General features: G+C 53.6%; 1 protein-coding gene across 21 annotated transcripts in view; it reads left to right on the forward strand.

Moving 5' to 3' along the window:
• Positions 1-13,365, forward strand: part of HYDIN (HYDIN axonemal central pair apparatus protein) — a 208,956-nt gene that overhangs the window by 183,311 nt on the left and 12,280 nt on the right. For 18 of the 21 annotated variants that reach the window (XM_054199082.1, XM_054199094.1, XM_054199096.1 and 15 more), the window contains 14 exons: positions 177-415; positions 1,257-1,362; positions 1,994-2,198; positions 2,557-2,792; positions 3,405-3,556; positions 4,481-4,673; positions 5,268-5,376; positions 6,430-6,723; positions 7,285-7,427; positions 7,769-7,987; positions 9,665-9,825; positions 10,631-10,743; positions 12,256-12,502; positions 13,042-13,254. In XM_054199082.1, the coding sequence (XP_054055057.1) occupies positions 177-415; positions 1,257-1,362; positions 1,994-2,198; positions 2,557-2,792; positions 3,405-3,556; positions 4,481-4,673; positions 5,268-5,376; positions 6,430-6,723; positions 7,285-7,427; positions 7,769-7,987; positions 9,665-9,825; positions 10,631-10,743; positions 12,256-12,502; positions 13,042-13,254 (2,630 nt within the window). Of the gene's footprint in view, positions 1-176; positions 416-871; positions 1,019-1,256; positions 1,363-1,993; positions 2,199-2,556; positions 2,793-3,404; positions 3,557-4,480; positions 4,674-5,267; positions 5,377-6,429; positions 6,724-7,284; positions 7,428-7,768; positions 7,988-9,664; positions 9,826-10,630; positions 10,744-12,255; positions 12,503-13,041; positions 13,255-13,365 lie in introns of those variants that run through there. The other 3 variants (XM_054199093.1, XM_054199092.1, XM_054199104.1) reach the window with 3 other exon arrangements.

The raw sequence follows: 13,365 nt of genomic DNA on the forward strand, positions 1-13,365 counted from the left end.
CAACAAAGTCTTTCAGAAACCATTTGTGATGCTTCCTAAATGGAGCTGAAATTCTGGCTCCGGAGGAGGCGTTTGAACAGGGAGGGTGAGTCGATGGGGACTTAGGGTGGGGTCAGGGGAGAGAGAGAGAGGCTGGCCTCTGCTGTATTTACCCAACCCCCCGCCTCCGGTTGCAGGTGATTGAGCCCAACATCCGCGAAGGAGGCGAGACCATCGCCATCATCCCAGTAAAGGTGTCAGCGAAAGCTGTGTTCAGCAAGTACTGCATTTCCCCTGCCTCGCTCCTCAGCTTCGGTGCCATGATGAACGGCACCAGGAAAACCTGCACCTTCACGCTGGAGAACAAAGGCGTCCTTGACTTTAAATTCTTCATCTACCAAGCAGAGCAGGATGCACCCGTATTGCCAAGGAAAAGGTGAGAGAAGACCTGCACCACCCTTCCGGCCTGAGGAGACCCCACAGCGTGGCTGTTGTGTGACAGGCAGCCAGGACACCTGGGTTCTTAGAATCATAGAATCCTCTAGGTTGGAAGGGACCTTTAAGATCATCAAGTCCAACCATCAACCCAACACTGCCCAAACCACCACTACCCCACGTCCCTCAGCACCACGTCTGCCTGGCTTTTAAATACCTCCAGGGATGGTGGCTCCACCACTGCCCTGGGCAGCCTGTTCCAGTGCTCGACAACCCTTTTGGTGTTGACATTTTTCCTAATCTCCATCCTAAACTTCCCCTGGTGCAACTTGAGGCCATTTCCCCTTGTCCCATTGCCTGTTCCTTGGGAGAAGAGACCGACCCCCCCCCAGCTACCCCCTCCTTTCAGGGAGTTGCAGAGAGTGAGAAGGTCTCCCCTCAGCCTCCTTTTCTCCAGGCTGAACACCCCCAGCTCCCTCAGCTGCTCCTCACGGGACTTGTGCTCCAGACCCCTCACCAGCTCCGTTGCCCTTCTCTGGATATGCTCCAGCCCCTCAGTGGCTTTCTTGTCATGAGGGGCCCAAAACTGAATGCGGTTTTCAAGGTGGGGCCTCTTGTCCGTCTGCATCACTGGCTTGTGAGCAAGGAGCAGAAAAATGCCTTGGTATCCCCATGCGTGGGACAAAGCTGGTGTTGTAGCTGATATATCCATAAGCTACGGCAGTGGGTGGTGCAGGAGCAGGAGGACCTTCCTCCATGGGGAGGAAGGTCAGCTTTGGCCTTGGAGAAAGGCAGGGGGAGCTCAGCATGATGGATGTTTCTGCTTTCTCTGCCCATCAAAGAAGGAAATCTGCCCCCTCCCAAGACAGTGAAAACTTCAGCAAAATGACTCCCTCGGTCAAGCAAAGCAAGCCCTCGCTGCAAAAGGACACGAACCCCTTCGTGCAGGTGGGTGGCTCCTGCTCCCCATCACATCCCACTGCGGCTGGAGTGGGAGGACGCTGCTGGGGGCTCATCACCATGGGATGGGATGTGGTCTGTGCGTGCCCAGCAGTGGCAGCTGGAGGTCCATCATCTCCCAGCCAGAAGCAGAGGCAGGAGATGCTCGGTCCCATGCTCTGGCTCAGACCTGAAGTTGGGGGTCAAGAGAGGGGAGCAGGTCCTGGCTTTGGCAGCTGCTGGCCTGGGTTAGGTCTGTGAATACCGCATACGTGGAACGTCCTTGTTTGAACTCCCAGTCCATTGATATGAGATGACCTTGCTTTTTCTTCTTCTCAGTCCCCTCTCTTCTCTCCCATCATTTCTCCCAGTTAGTTCTGCTCTCTTGTTTTACCCCTGGAGGTTGAAGTATCCCAGCTACCACCTTCAACCTTTACACCCAAACTCCTTCTATGCCACTCGGGACAAGCCTACACCTTCTCCCAGCTTCTTCATGTCATCCCGGCCATGGAATCATCCCTCCCTGCTCTGGGATTGGGGACATGGGCCCGACTGGAGGCCAAGGAGTGGCCTACTCTTTGCTGGGGATGCTCAAGGTAGGGCTGTTAGACATCAGCCTCTCCTGGGACTCTTCCTGCAGGCTCGCCTCACTCTAGGCATGTTCACGGTGTACCCTGGCTTTGGCTCCATCCCTCCTGGTGCTCAGCAGATGATCACGGTGGATTGCTATGCAGAGCCATTCGGGACATGCAAGGAGCACCTGTCCATCGATATCGGTGACAGAGACCCCAAGGACAATCCCCTTGGCATTCCCTATACCCTGTTTGCCGAGTCCTGCCTCCCAGGTACGCCCCATCCACAGGTCCCCATGGCCAGACCTGTTGCTGATCAGCACCTGAACTTATTTATCGGATAGAGAGGTGCCCTCACCCTGAAGTCCCATCTTAAAATCCTCAGAGGTTCCAGTCCTTTTCACGTCTGCCAGTGGGGAGTGGCTGGGAGGGATGCATGGAACGATAAAAGGAAAGCAATACCCTTTCAGACTGAGGGTGACTGACCTCCATCCTCACAGCCAACACCCCCATCCAGGTTGGGTTTTGCAGGGACCTGGGCAGAAAGGGCGCTCTGAGAGGCCAACAGGGTCCAGATAAATTCAGTATGAACGTTTCTCCATCCTCAGCCCTCCCTCTGGTCTGCTTGCAGCATTTGTGGTTGATGACGTAGAGTCCATCTTTGAGGAGCATCGGATCTGCAGCAGCATCAACCTCTGCCAGATCCTGCAGATGGTGCAAGACAAGGGCGTGTTCATCAGAGATGAGAACAAGTTTATCTTCACCAATGTTCTGGTTGGGCACCGGGCCACAGCTCGCTTCAAGATCCGCAATGTGGACAAAGTTCCCTGTGACGTCGTTCTCTCCGTCAAACCTACCTCCAGCAAGGTAAGAGCAAGAGGCCATGGTGACTGTTGCTCTTCAAAGGCTGTGTGACCACCTCCCTGGTTCTGCAGGTTCATTGGTTCCTCTTGCCCAGACTAGTCCAGGTCAGTGACAGAGAGTGGCAGTGCCGAGGTGACAGTTGGGTTGAATTCAGTGTGTCTCAGGCAAGGTTTTGGCTCATCCTTCTGGGTCTTTGGTGGGAGACCTGAACCCTTCTGAACATCCCTTGGAAGCGCACTCAGAGGGAGCCTTTCTACTGGACTGATGTGCCAGGGCTCGAAGCAGACCATTTCCTCAGACTCCCTGGTCTTTCCCTTCTCTTTAAAGACCAATTCTGGGTTATTTGCAGGGTTTTCCCTGCAGTTCCCACCTCCCGTGTGTGCTGGGGTGGCTTCTCAGTGCTCAGAGCAAGCTTTTGCACTCCTGGGCTTTATGGCAGCTCCGTGTGCAAGGTCAGCACCACTTTGGAGTCACCCTGCGAGATGGACGGAGCCTGTCCAAGGAAGCAGGAAGGAAGACGCTGTCTGGGGCTCTTCCCCGTGGTGCATATATGAGTAAGACTGCATCACGTTGTAGGATGTTTTCTCCTAACACCGCTCTGTGGATTCCCCCAAGCTTAACAGCCGCGTTAGCGACGTTTTCGAGGTGGATCCTGTTCGGATGTGCGTGCCCAGCTGCTCCCACGCCTTTGCTACGGTGACCTTTGCTCCGCAAACCATGCAGAACTACCAATGCACTTTTGAGGCTTCCCTCGATGTCCCCGCGAGGTAAGTAATTCACCCTGGGAAATCTTGGGGGTGACCCTTCTGACAGCCACCTCTCCTCTGGGAGGACGTAGACCTCTCGTTAACCCTAGTTCTTTCGGTCACCCGAGGTAGGGTACTTAGCTTTAGATAATATAGGAGGCAGTAAGTACTAGATAGAGCAGGAAAATAAGATTCATAGTTTAGGCTCTGGGAGTAACTCTGAAGACAGCGTAACTTTAGGTACCAACTAGAAGTTATTGAATCGGACAGAAACGGAGATGTGCAACAGCTGAGCTGGGGCTTCCCAAGGACAAAGGGTTAGATGAAGAGTCTCTTGTGCCAGCAAGTCAGCGTGCGTTATCTCCTCCTTGTTGATGTTAAAATGAGATGGTCCTATGTAATTACCTGGGGTATATGAAGATATTTTGGACCCCTCGTAAAAAAGGAGCCCGGTTCCTGTGCCCTGGGACCTGTGTGCCGAGGCTCTGACCTGCTTTTCCCCGACCCTTTAGTCGCTGAAGTCGGGCAAGATAAGTCAGCTTTCTGCCCCGATAAGCAATTCCTGGCTTAGTGTCCTTGGAAATAATCTTTACTGATGGTGCTGCTTATTTACTTCTCCCTTCTTGCTTTGATACTGTTTTCATGCTGCACTTGTGCTTTTTGCATATGTCTCATGTCACCGCGGCCAGTGAATTTGTCGTGTCTCATCCGCTGCCTCATTACTCGCCTGCTGTACTGGCTGATTCGATTCGGCGAAATGATTTTTATCTGTTATTCTGGAAGGCTCTGGCTCTTCAGAGCAGATTCCTCTTGCAAATGGCCCTGACCGGATTGGGATCGTGGGGTACAGGAGCCGGGGAAAACGCAGCGGGTCGCACTCGCTTCGTTCCTTGGCAAGTGGGGAATGGGTTAGTGCCAGCCGTAGTGATTTTTCCTCTCCTGTAGCCCTGCAGCAAACAAAGCACGAAGCCTGACCTTCAATATCAGTGGAGATGGGAATCTGCCTCGGGTGACGGTCCTGCGCCCGGTCCTCCACAATAAGAGAGGGAACCCTCTGCTGCTCTTCAAGAAGCTGTTGCTGGGTCATTCGGAAAAACTCCCTCTGGTCCTTCATAACGGTGGCACCGTACCTGTCCAGGTGAGGACCTGCCCAGGGGATGCTCTGGTCTGGGAACAAGCCCTTGTGTCATGGAAGAAAGGTCCCAGAAAACACGGTAGACCTGGGAACAGGTCTCAGAAATTCTTTTTAAGCAAATGACTGACTTTGACTTTCCAGGAAGGGAGGTCCTCTTGGAAATGTGATTTTTCTCTGACCAGTCTGTCCTTCTCAGTTCAACACAACACAAGAAAGTTGGTGGGGTATTTTCCCCTCTGTCTCTCTTCTCACACTCACGCGGGCCTGTGTGATGTCCTAGTTACATCAGATTGTATTTGATCTCTTCTTACTACATTTTCATTAAACTCAGTTGTAGTTTAATTACATTCTGCTCATTACTCTTAGTACTTTCTGTCCTGTTTCGTTATATTTTAATTATATCCCAATGCCTCAGAACGCTTTTTTTTTTTCTTTTTTCCCCTATCTGATTTCACTTAAACTTTGTGCTCCGAGCTGTGTTTGAAGCGGGGGAGCGTGCTAGGGTCCCTGTGCTGGACCAGCTGCAGTATGGTGTCGATCCGCATTCCATCCTGTACCCACACCAGTGCGGTCGTGCTCTGTGTTTCCTTTTCCCAGTTGACGATAGATCTGTTGGATGAAGGGGGAGCTTTCTTCTTGAAAGCCAGGCCCACCACGCACTGCATCTACCAAGCTGCAGGCATGGAGGAGGACTCTCCTGGAGAAGGTAAATTCATTAACCATGAAGTGTAGGTATCCACTCAGGGAAAACAACCACAAGAAGGACACGGAGCTGTTGGAGCGGGGCCAGAGGAGGCCCCGGAGATGCTGGGAGGGCTGGAGCCCCTCTGCTGGGAGGACAGGCTGAGAGAGCTGGGGGGGTTCAGCCTGGAGAAGAGAAGGCTCCGGAGAGACCTTCCAGCCCCTGCCGGTCCCTAAAGGGGCTCCAGGAAAGCTGGGGAGGGACTCTGGATCAGGGAGGGGAGCCATGGGACGAGGGGAACAATTTTAAACTGAAAGAGCGGAAATTTAGACTAGATATTAGGGAGAGATTCTTTGCTGCGAGGGTGGTGAGCCCCTGGCCCAGGTTGCCCAGAGAAGCTGTGGCTGCCCCATCCCTGGAGGGGTTCAAGGCCAGGCTGGACGGGGCTTGGAGCAACGTGGTGTGGTGGGAGGTGTCCCTGCCCAGGGCAGGGGGCTTGGAGCAAGATGGTATTTAAGGTCCCTTCCAACCCAAACCATTCCATGATTCTATGAAAATATGTGCCCTGTTCTTGCCCTGACCAAGCAGCAGCCAGACGTTAGACATAGTTTCTTTCCGGGGGCTCTCTGTACCCTTAGTTTTCACGTGGACTCTGCAGGGTTTCCTCCTAGCAAGTTGTAGGAAGTTTGTCTGTTCTTCTGCACATGGTGGGTTGAGTTGTGGGGAACCATCGCCACTTGAATGGACCGTCTGATGTCTCTGCTGCGTGTGGGGAGTTGCCAGCCTGAATGGAGGCAGCCCTTGAGCCCGCAGCCAGCCAACAAAAGCCAAAACCACTCTTTGACTCGGCTTTATATCGGGCAGGAGCTGGCTGGACGCAGTTTGAGTGAGAGATGGGTGTTAACCTGAGGTTAAGATACTTAAACAGTGATATATGCGCAGGGGTGCCATAGTCTTGGGAATAAAGGAGGAGGGTCTGGAACTAGTCAGTGGTGGGAGAACCTATGCTTGGGGACAGCTGGGTTTCAACTTCTTATTCCTCTTATACCCCCTGGAAATATTTCCGCTGTACGGCAGTATCGCTTGTCTCTGATCTCCATTGCCATGCAGAGAGGAAGCCTCATGCCGCATCCCTGGTCCTGCATCACAGGGAATTAGCAGAGTTTGACGTGCTTTTCAAACCCACCTTGGCCCAACGCGTGGAAGGGAAGATCCGCCTGTCGGTGGTGGACAACCCCTATGAAGAGACCAACATTCAGCTGCTGGGCGAAGGCTACGAGGATGACTTCACGCTAGATAACATCCATGGACTGGTGGCAGACAGTGAGGAGGAGATCATTGAGGGTAACCTGGAGGAAGACACAATTGAGGGTAAGAGAGGAGAGGCTGCCAAGATGGAGCAAGGAATGGGAAAATACCCATTTCTGCTCACCTGGTGTAGGTGTGGTCCAGCAGATCCAGGTGCCTTTTGTAGCCTGCAGAGCAGCCGTGCTTGAGAACAAAAGGGAAGATCCTCTGTCAAGGGGGGAAGCATGCAGGCGAGCAGGGGAGGGTCAGATACACTAGCGTTCAGCTGAGTAGCTCTAAAAGAAGGTCTGCCAGCCCATGGTATGTTACGGAGGTGAAGACCATGTACGACAATTTGTGTCCTCTATATATAACCAGGCCTGTGCTGTCACCCACCGGACCCGGTGGTGTGTGAGGGTGCCTGCCATGTGCGTGCTGTTCTGCCGTGTCCCTCTGCACAGACCCGGCCACGTGTTTAGGGACATCTCAGAGTGTTTCCCTGAAGGTGGTAGGATGCGGAGCTGCATCTCCCAGAGGGAGGAAGGCTTGGAGCAAGGAAGAGTTGGACACACATGTGTCCGTGCGTGTGAGGGGGGAGGACGGACCTCACCGCATGCTGAGATCTCTTGCTCTCGTTCTTAACAGCTGCCAGGGTGGATCACATCCAGTTTGGGGACTGTCGCATCGGGACACCCTACCCCGTGACCTTCACCATCACCAACCGCAGCAGAGAGGAGGCGATGCGGTTTGAGTGGCTGGCAGACACCCCCTTTCACTTCTCCCCCAAGGTGAGCTCGGGCAGCTCTGCCATTCCCCGCTGCCCCAGCCCTGCCTGGTGGGTTCCCGGGAGCTGGCAGGGAGTCACCCCATACTGGTGGGAGTCCGTTCCAGTGCCACGTAGGAGATGCAATCCCTGGCTTTGCTGGGACAGAGCTGTCAACCCCGCAGAAAAGGCTCCATGTTATAGCAGGCAGCATCTTTTGTTTGTACTTTTCTCTATGAAACCTCAGACAAATGCGCAGTAAGATGCAGATTCCTGGCACAGCTGCTCGCCACATCAGTCCCTTTGCTGTCAGTCCTGCCCTTGCCACTGATTCCAGTTTGGTCTCGGCTCCCCGGTTCTCCCTAGGTGGGACACCTCCATGCTGGCTGTGCTAAGGACGTCACAGTGACCTTGAAATCGGACGTCGCGGTCGCCTTCAAAATGCACCCTGTGAAGTGTAAGGTGGCTCGGATCACCTTCCAGCTGCCGCCAGAGCAGGTTACCGACTGGGACGACCGCCTGCGCACTGTCAAGTGGGTGGATGCCACGAGGGACCCGGGGGCCACGTGGCCTATGAAGAAGGAGGTAAGAGCAGCAATAGCAAAAGCTAACTGAGCTTCTACAACAAGAATGGCAACAGCCAACAGCAGCAGACCACCATCTCTGCTGGTAAAGCAGCTGTTGGAGCGGTTCCAGAGGAGAGGGCCATGAAAATGATCCAAGGGCCTGGAGCACCTCTCCTAGGAAGACAGGCTGAGAGAGCTGGGGGGGTTCAGCCTAGAGAAGAGAAGGCTCCGGGGAGACCTTAGAACCCCTTCCAGTCCCTGAAGGGGGCCTACAGGAAAACTGGGGAGGGGCTGTTTGCAAGGGCATGTAGCGATAGGACGAGGGGCAATGGTTTAAACTAGAGCAGGGCAGGATTAGATTAGACATTAGGAAGAAGTTCTTTACACTGAGGGTGGTGAGACACTGGAACGGGCTGCCCAGAGAGGTGGTGGAGGCCCCATCCCTGGAGACATTCAAGGACAGGCTTGATGAGCCTCTGAGCAACCTGATCTAGTTGAAGATGTCCCTGCTCACTGCAGGGGGTTGGACTAGATGGCCTTTAAAGGTCCCTTCCAACCCAACACATTCTATGATTCTTGCTTCCTCCTGACATTTAATCCATCCATGAGGTTAACTGTCAGTGAGAGGTGGATGCATGGTGACCTGATAACGCTCACAGAAGATGGGGAAGCCTTTTTGACAAAGAGGTATTTAGTTTGACAAGAACCGTTGAGCCACATGTGAATCATCGGTCTCTGCCAAAAGCTGAAGTGTTGCAGCCTGTGTTGAAAGGGGGGGTCACAATTTATGATAACACATTTCATGGCATTAAAATACCTTCATCTGACACAGTGTCTTTTCAGCAACAAGGGGTTAAATCCAGGGGTTAAATCGGTCTCTTGTTTTGAAGTGGAGAGCAACACTAGCACTCTTTTCTGTACACCAGCGAGCCCACCAGCATGTTGTGGGTGAGCTCTGTCTACACTGATACCAGAGATTTTGGTTGTGGTTTCTATATCGTGTGGGATATCTCATTATGGAGTAGCCCAGGCACCGTACGGCAGTCATGCAGGAGGCTGGAGAAGCATCATCTCCAGAAACTCTTACTTTTACTATCGTTATCGCCAAACACTTATCTTGGGCGATGGTTCTTCCCTAGTTTCTGAACCACTGTAAGACCTGTAAACAAAACTTCTTCCCCATCAGAGCATCAGCAGTCAGAGACTTCCCTAGTGAGTTCATTCCCATCCCAAAATGCCCATCCCCAGCCCCCGCCAGTGTGGCTATGGCCCCACATGTAACATCTGGAAAGCACTTTCTCCTAAGACAAGAAGGAAAAGGTCCTTTCTAGGTTGGTTGGTTTGTTTGTTCGTTCTTGGGGTTCTCCATCCGCAGAGCTCCAGCAGGGGAACTTAATCCTAATTTAGAGGCCTGCTGGATTTATAGGGGGCTAGGAAAAAGGTTGGATACTCTACAGGGTTGAAACACAGGGACTGATACCTAGTCATAGTCCTCATGGGTGTATTCACAGTCATGGTGGCGATCAGTAGGTAGAAACAAATACTATAGCAGAAAGGTCAAATTTTGTCATCTTTCCCGGGAAATAAATGGGAATGGTCCTTCCCAGCCCCTATAACATGGCTGATTTTGGAGGCCCAAAGGCTCCCTGCTCAGTCTGGCTTTCTGCTCAGTGGTTCTTCCCTCTCCTGTTTGGAGGTGATCGAGACAGACCCCGAACCAGCTCACGCCGTCCTGGAGAAGAGCAGCCGCGAGGTGGAGCTTCGCCTCAGCGCTGTGGTTGACTATGCCGAGTTCAAGCTGGATGTGGATGCCATTCAGTTCAAGGAGACCCTGCTCTTCCAGACGAGGATATTCAGGTGAGTGCTGGAGGCCAGGCAGGGACCTGCGAGTGGGACCTGACCCAGCGTCTGCTTCTCCGGAGCCACCGCCGTGCTCTTTTCCTTCTACTCATGGTGCTGTGCCAGCAGAGGTTACACTCAAATGCTCATTGCTCGGCTGCTTAATAAACCTCTTCTAATTTCTAACAGGATGATCAGCTTTGGAGGGCGGCGCTGCTGAGTCTGAGGTTTCAGCTTCCACGCATAACCTGGCACATCCCAGGGCCCGGAGATCTCCCACATGTGGACCCAAGTCCCTTCTAGGGTTTTACCTACAGTCCCACCTGCTGTTCATCCCTTTAACCAAACCATTTATTGTTTCACCCTTTCCAAGTCCTGGCAGGGTGCTGGAGCCCGTATATCTGTGCGCAAAGCCAAGCAGGAGATGGTGGCTGCCATCCTGCCAAGACGTGCCAGGAAAGGTTGGATTCTACTGTGTCCTTCTGCTGAGAACAACCATGGTTTTGCTCTCCTAGCGTTGTTGCCTGTCCTCATCTGCTCAAGGGCGAGTTTGCAGTCAAAATAATGTCAAACCAAGACATAAAGGCCTGAATATAAGGTCCTTGGATTAAATCTCCTGGGCACCATGGCTGCCCTTTCCTCTTTAACTTCCAGACTTTGAAATGCTCGGTCTTGGGACAGCAATCGAGCCATGGTGGACTTGCCTGGGGAAGAAGATGCTGCTCAGCACAAAGAAAGGGGTGCCAGGAGCCCACTGTACAGTGTTACTTCTCTACTTGCTTTGGATTTATTGGACTTTTTATTCCTTTTTCTTGCTTTTCAGTTTCCTGCTGTCCAATACAGGGAATGTGGCCCTGGAATACACCTGGATGGCGGCTATGGAGGATGAAAGGGCAGTGAGCCATACTGGGGAACTGCTCCCGCCCAGTCTGGATGGTAAGGCACTAGCTCTGTGGCAGCTGGGGGTGTTCCAGTTGGTAGCTGGGGGCTTGGGGAGAAGACCATGCCACTTCACCCCAAAACATGAATTGCTTTTTCATCCCTGTCCATTCATCCACTTTCATCGTCATCTCTGCAGCTTGGAGACTTTCTCCTGGCCCTGGCCCTGCCTTCCAGACCCTCCTGTGCTTGCTCTGACACTCGTGCTCTGCACGGGAGCTGAGCCTGGCTCGGGGCAGAGCCACGCTGCTGGGTCAGGACGGGGAAAGGGGGACATCAGGGCAGCTCTTTGGGGAAGTCCCTGAGACTGGGAAAATTGATGGTGTAACGGCAAGTTAGCTGACCTGCAGTTGCCGTCGACGTGTAACTCCCCAGTCCATGGCAAATGCGAAGTCAGTGGCTAAAATTAACCCCCTAATTTGGGCACCGGAGTGTCTGCTGCGGGCGGAGGCCCTGCTCACAGCAGCTATCAGAGCTTGGCGGCGCGGCCGTGACTCCTTAACCTGCAGAAATGCGGTTGTGTCCAAGCACATGGTCGTCTTGGGAGCAGCAGGGTTCTGCGGGGAAACAGGGCTGCGTGTCCAGGAGGTCTCGGCTGCCACCTCTTGCCTTTCCTAGCACGGGCAGCTTGTCTCGTGGTCAGGATGGGAGAGCCCAGCCTGGTCCCTGACGCTCTGGATGTGGTTCTCTCCCTCCCCTGTGGGTCCTGGTGTCGGCTCTTCCCCAGCACAGGGCATGCTGACGCTGGGCTGTCTGGTCCTTAGGAAAGCCTGACAAAGAGGAAGGAAGGAAAGGGTGTGAAGGACAGAGCGGTGCTGTTCCCCAAAGCTTTCTCTCCACCACGCGTAACCAGCCAAATTCAGTTCTGCAGGCAACGGGAGCAGGACTTAACGCTGTCCTTGATGTTAGGCACTGAGGCTGGCTGGGCCGGGACGTGAAACACGGCCAGAAAACTTCCCAGATGGCGTAGCAGTCATCTCTACTGTTAGTTCCCGCACATGGTTTGGGAACCGACACTGTCCAGAAACCGTTTTGCGGGAGAAGTTTGCATCTAGATCCCCAGTCCTGGAGATGGAGAGAGTTTAACAGCATGGAGTGAAGCATCTGGCTTCAGTCCTGGGCCCATTTAATTTGCTAAAGTGTAGCCTTCCTGTCTGTCATCCCAGCACCTTTAGCAGGTGTCCGGTGGCATGTTTTGATTCAAGCGGTTCTGTGGGTCTCCGCTGGGCCTTTTCACTGTACTTGCTGCCCCCCACCCTGTTCTCCCTCCTGTCTGTTCTCACTCTCACACCCGTCCCCACGACTTTCTGGGATTACGATTTAGCAAGCGGTAACAGAGAACCACGAGCAAACTGCCCGCTCTCCCTGTTCTTCCCTTGGGGGCCTTCCTGCTGAAAGCACTCGGCCAAGCGCATCCCAGCTCCCTTCTGTCCACCTTCAGCAGGAGGCAGAGGTGCTGGGAATCTTCTCCTTGGAAGACGTCCTGCTCTAACCTCTTCCTTACCGCAGGGTGTTTCCTCTCCTCCGCTTCTGGTGCCTCTGCGAACCCCCAGCCTAGTCATTGTTTGCGCCAGCCGAGCCGTGCTCGGGAGCAGGCCTCTTCCTCCCGGAGCTCGTCTCTGAAGACCATCAGTGCCACCTCGATGTTCTCTGTCGAGCCCTCCAGTGGCACCATCCCTGCCGGCCAGGGGCAGCTCTTCCAGATGAAGTTCTCTCCGGTCTGCGTGGGGGACTTTGAGAGCCGGATGCTCTGCAGGTAGGAAACGCCCAGGCCTTTTCAACTCATGCCGCTGATGGATGGTCCTGGTATCGCCTCTGGTTGGGGTGGGTGGGAGTGCGGACCTGGGGACAGCCAGCCCTGGAGAGGCAGCAGAAACAACCAACGTACAGGAGTGAAGAAAGGTGATCATCTAGCCTTGGTAGAAGCAGGTGTGGAGACACTGGGAAAAGACATTGTGTGACCTATTAAGCTCCTAGAGGGTTGCAAAATCTGGAAGGAGAGATCTAGACAGGCTGTCAAGGGACCAGCCAGTCCCTAGCTGTGCTTCCTTATCAGATAAGCATGGCCTCCTTATCTACATAGAAACATGCGTGCTGTGGTTGGTCTCTGGACACGTAACTGTTCATGTTCCTGACGTTTCACCTCTGCTGCGTCCGTGGCGGGGAGTGCAGTTCTGTGTGATTTGCTGCTCGACGCTTGCACAGAGAGAGGCTTCAACACTGTACAAGGAGATAAACAAGCAGTTGGCTGGCTGGAAATGTTAGTCCAGCTAATACCAGTCCCTTTCTTCCTAGTATTCCTAACCTGAAGCCAAATCAGAAGGGCCCAGAGGTGGCTGTGAAGGGGAGAAGCCTGATGCCAGACTGCCACTTTGAACTGGAAGACTCCGACTACGTCACTGCAAAGAGGCGCAACCCAGAGCTGCGGGGACCAAAGGGGGCAACGTTCGATCTCAACACAAGAGTGATGGAGTTTGCGGCAGTTGGAGTGTGCAGCAGGAACAGCAGGTCGGTGTGGGCATGGCTTCTCCTCTTGATGGTCTCCTAGTCACCCCCCGCTTAACCAGAGACCTCTCCAGCTACTCTTCCAAGCCCCATGGCACATCTGTACCTCATCTG

The sequence above is a fragment of the Rissa tridactyla genome, chromosome 4 (genome assembly GCF_028500815.1).
Source record: "Rissa tridactyla isolate bRisTri1 chromosome 4, bRisTri1.patW.cur.20221130, whole genome shotgun sequence".
Lineage (NCBI taxonomy): Eukaryota > Metazoa > Chordata > Aves > Charadriiformes > Laridae > Rissa > Rissa tridactyla.